The 4,529-nt window shown below is 37.4% G+C and overlaps 1 protein-coding gene across 1 annotated transcript; it reads left to right on the top strand.

Annotated features, from left to right (window-relative positions):
* The first annotated feature begins 2,401 nt into the window (after nt 1-2,401).
* On the top strand, nt 2,402-4,238 carry Ase (achaete-scute-like protein asense). Its single transcript, XM_073085901.1, has one exon. The coding sequence runs from the start codon at nt 2,554-2,556 to the stop codon at nt 3,766-3,768; it is 1,215 nt and encodes a 404-aa protein (XP_072942002.1). The 5' UTR covers nt 2,402-2,553; the 3' UTR covers nt 3,769-4,238.
* The last annotated feature ends 291 nt before the right edge of the window (nt 4,239-4,529 follow it).

The following is a 4,529-nucleotide window of genomic DNA, read 5'->3' as shown; positions in this document are numbered from 1 at the left end:
GTATTGGTAGACTGCACATACCTTTAACTTTTTTTTTATATATATAAATCTCCCAGGTATGCAGGTTTCCTCACGATGTTTTCCTTCACCGTTTTTAGTAAGTGATAATTAATTTATAATACACACATAATTTCGAAAAATCAGAGGTGCGTGCCTGGGATTTGAACCTCGGACCGCTCGATCGAGAGGCCAAGTTTCTTAACCACTGGGCTATCACTGCCTTTTTACCCGCAATTAACCGGCAATTAAAGAACATTGACTTAATTCTTCTCTTTCTGTGGTCACCATACTGCTGTTAGATACCTCCTATCTAACAGCAGTATGCTAACTTCATGATACAATTAGCTAAAACTTCTCTACCGTTTACATTTACATCAATTGACAAAAATAACATTCCTATACGGAATGTTATGTTAGACATTTATTTTACGTGTTAAGTCGACCAGAAGTGCCTTGGTCTTCGTATATTAGAATAATTCGTGAAATAGCATTGCTACGATGTTTATATAGGCGTTTATACAAAATTTATTTTAGAAATAGTAAAGACAACTCCCCATATTAAGCGGTCAAGTAGCAAATCTGTAAGTATGGGTACATGTAGACCTAAACAATATTCGAATCTTATATGACGTCGGGCACTGATGCGCGGAAAACTAAATTGGATCAACTCGTATAGATATCTTTTTATACCAACATCTTACCACTGTCAGAGCAAAGCGACGATAAGCACTTGAGTATCTAAGGTTGAAGTATCAAATTAGGAAATTTTGGTGAGGGGTAAGTGTTCAATACCGCTTATGCACAACGTGCGATCAATTCCATATTTTTTTTATAATATAGGAGTAGCAGACGAGCATGTAGTCCACCTGATGGTTAGTGGCTACTGCCGCCCATGGACTTCTATAATCAACCCTAGATAGGATTAGATATTCCTACCTGAGATCGGCCACAGATGCGCCGCTACCCCTGAGGACTAAGCTGGAACGCCTCGGAAAAGTCTGTCTCCCTTACCACACCCTTTAAACCGGAACACAGCAGGGCCTAGCACTGCTGTTATAAGGTAGATATAGCTATAGATTCAAACATATAAAACAATGGCTCTACCTGAAGCCAATCACAGATACCTTGCTTATAGGGATAACAGTACCCCTGGAACGAAACCACAATATCATACCATCATAGGAAAATATCGAAAAACTTTACTCATTTCCTACTTTAAAACCGCCCTAAAAAGCTCATTATTACCCATCTCTTAAAACGTAATCAACTATCCCATTGCACTGCTTTTTATACATACTTTTTGTAAGACAACTTAAACTACATGGGACAGTCAGTTTTGGACATACAAAAATAAGGTTTATTTATCATTGGACTGATAGGTAACAATGGTCATGCAATAATAGAAAAGTGGCGCGTGCCAGGCACAAAAGATAAAGGTTGAAGCAGCTGGCGTGGGCGAACACATGCACACACACACCGACACACAATTATAACGGAAAAAGGGAATCTCCTAATCAATGGACTAGGCTTCTCCCGACTTCGTTTGGGTTATGCGCCTTATATATAGGTATTAGATAGGTATGATGAGTTACTTTAAAAATTCATCAATGAAAAAAAATGTTTTATGAACAAACTTGACACATTGACACAATTATTAAAGAAGTTTCTTAAAATTTATACTTAATACGTTTCTTCAAAGTTTACTAGTAAGGAACGAATTACTGTGCATTTCACCTCATAATAAGCATGTGTGCAAGATACGAGAACACACGTACGCAGTTGTAGGGTGCCATATTTTTTTATAAAAATACCATTCGCCAATCAGTGTAATATAAATAATACACATAAATGTAGGTATGACGTGTAAATATATTTTTAAAATTCCGTATTTTTAAAGATATCATATAAATTTTTAGATACTTTAATTTCATTTATCGGATAATTTAATTACAGAAGATTGCGTATTAAACGTAGATAAAATCGCTGAAAATGCCTACTGTAAGTAGTTTTAATATAAAAACGTAAAGTAGATATGTTCCCGATTAATTTATGATAAATAATTATATGGTAAAAGCAAAGTAAATAACCCATTCGTTTATATTAAGCGGCCTAAATAAAGCATGTAGTTAAGTAAATTTAAAATTATAATAATTTCATAATTATAGTTATTAAATTAATATTATTAAGCTTGTACTAAAATATTATTAATATTACCGCCGTGACATTTCGATAGCATATAATATTTACCGCTAGCGATTATAAAAATGAAACGGGACGCTTCCCCGTCCTGCCCTTTGAAAAGCCATGTGTGCAAGTAGTAAATGTACTTACCTACCCCTGTTGATCCCCCCGCGGGCCACCCCAGGTGCGAGCTCACGGCACGCGCCATTCCCGCGGCGGACGGCGCCCTGACGCCACCTAAACATTCGGATATCCTTCTAACCATAAACAGTTACTCGTAAACGAGCTACGTGACCCCATCGACTTAGCTATCCGCAGCTAATGAAACACAAACAGTCGTAACATGTAAAATCAGCAAATCATCGCATCAAAATGAGTTCCATCGGCGTCGTAGTGTTCCGTAACTCACCACTCGCCAAGACGCAGGTGCTGCAAGAATCCGTGAATAATTCCATAAACATAACAAACAACGACGCGAACCAAAGTGCTAGGCGTGAAATTATTATAGTGAGAAAAAAACAAAAGATCCAATCGCCCCCGAACACGGTGTCTGTGACGTCATTAGTGCGTGCTTCCGAACCCAATAAATCTAATGTGTTGGCGAAACGGCCTCGACTTCAAGAAAACATCTCCGAAGAAGCTCAGCGCTCGCCTACGCCGCTAGCTGTCGCGCGACGAAATGCGCGGGAAAGGAACAGAGTCCGACAAGTCAACGACGGCTTTGCGGCACTACGTCGGCATATACCCGAAGAAGTAGCTGCTGCGTTTGAAAATGCAAATTCAAATAGAGGACCGAATAAAAAACTAAGCAAAGTTGAAACATTGCGCATGGCTGTGGAGTACATAAGAAACTTGGAAAGTCTGTTGAATATTGGTCACGCTGACAAGGAAAATTTATCCCGACCGTCAATGGAATCGTTTCCTTCGCCGGCATCGTCATCACCCAGAGACAATAGTCAAGAAAGGAGTTATTATTCATTGAATTCACCAGTTCTCGACGATGAGGATGTGGATGAAGATGACCTAGATGGTTCTCTGAATCAACTTCCGACACATCATTATGTAGACTTGCCAGCTTCCGAAACATTTCAATTGATGTCGACACCTCACCTGTACGAAGAAGAAGATGGCGTACAGCCATTGACTCCATCATCAGATTTATTATGTCAAGATGAAGTGAACACCCATATTCTCGATGGACATTTCCCGTTTCCTAACTCCGCTGAACAATTTACTGTAATACCGGAACAAAGTTACTGCAACGAAACAGATATGGCAATGAATGATCATGACTTCGAAGTTAAATATGCGGAATCTCTACATCACGAGATACATCAAAGTTTTGAAGACAACACAGCGTTACCTCTGGAAGCGATAAATCCTGGCATGATTCTTGGCCACGACCAGTATAAGTTTAAGCAAGAAAATACGTTAATTGAAAGTTCTCAATACGATGCTATAGAGCTGAAGAAGGAGTTACCAGATATTCAAGTGACACCAGAAGACAGAGAGCAATTTGAAGAGACTTTGAAATGGTGGCAAGAGAAGACTAGACAATCCCGTCCGTTGGCTAAAAAGAGTAATTAATGAGTGTTGTTTCACGTAGATAAATTTAGTCGGGATATAACATGACGAGCGTGGCGTGTGTAAAGTACAGCTGTTAGGACCAAAGCCTGTGTTTGGCGCGGGCGCAAGGTGTTCTACGACGGTTATTTGATATAATGAAGCCTATGCACTCGCTGACTTTTACACTTAACATAGACTAATACCTACATGTATTCTCCATTACACTTTAAGTTATTTGCTATTGTGTAGAGACTTTTATGTAGTGTCTTTTGATGTATGTAATTTTGATTAACTTATGTAATTATAAAGATAACGTATGTAATAAAAAGTATGTTTAAGTAATTTAAATAATAGCAAAACTATGTTCTAGTGTAAATATTGAAATCAGGGCACCTAAATGTAATACAAATAACGATAATTTATAAATAATGTGCCTTTGACAAAACTATGTGATGTTAGATGTAATTTTTATATAACAATAAATGTTTATATTAAGCAGACTGGTATTTTATTAATATTTAACACATTACTTTAACTAACCATCTTCCTAAATGTGATTTATATTAATCGCACCATTAACAACACTTCGTTTAACTCACCCCGTTAAAACTAAACCCCTATGCTAATCAAGTGAAACTATTTTACTCTGAATGACCTACTTAAAACTCTTTGTTAAACCGCTAAGGCCGATGACACCGACAGCTTAAACTGAGGTTAATCCATAATTAACTTTTTTTTATTTATTTTTATATTATAATTTGTTTAAGTTATGGATGTTCACT

Source organism: Epargyreus clarus, unplaced genomic scaffold (assembly GCF_041222505.1).
Source record: "Epargyreus clarus isolate Ecla_fem2 unplaced genomic scaffold, WU_Ecla_fem_2.2 ptg000023l, whole genome shotgun sequence".
Classification (NCBI taxonomy): Eukaryota; Metazoa; Arthropoda; class Insecta; order Lepidoptera; family Hesperiidae; genus Epargyreus; species Epargyreus clarus.
This window is presented reverse-complemented; position numbering and strand designations above follow the sequence as displayed.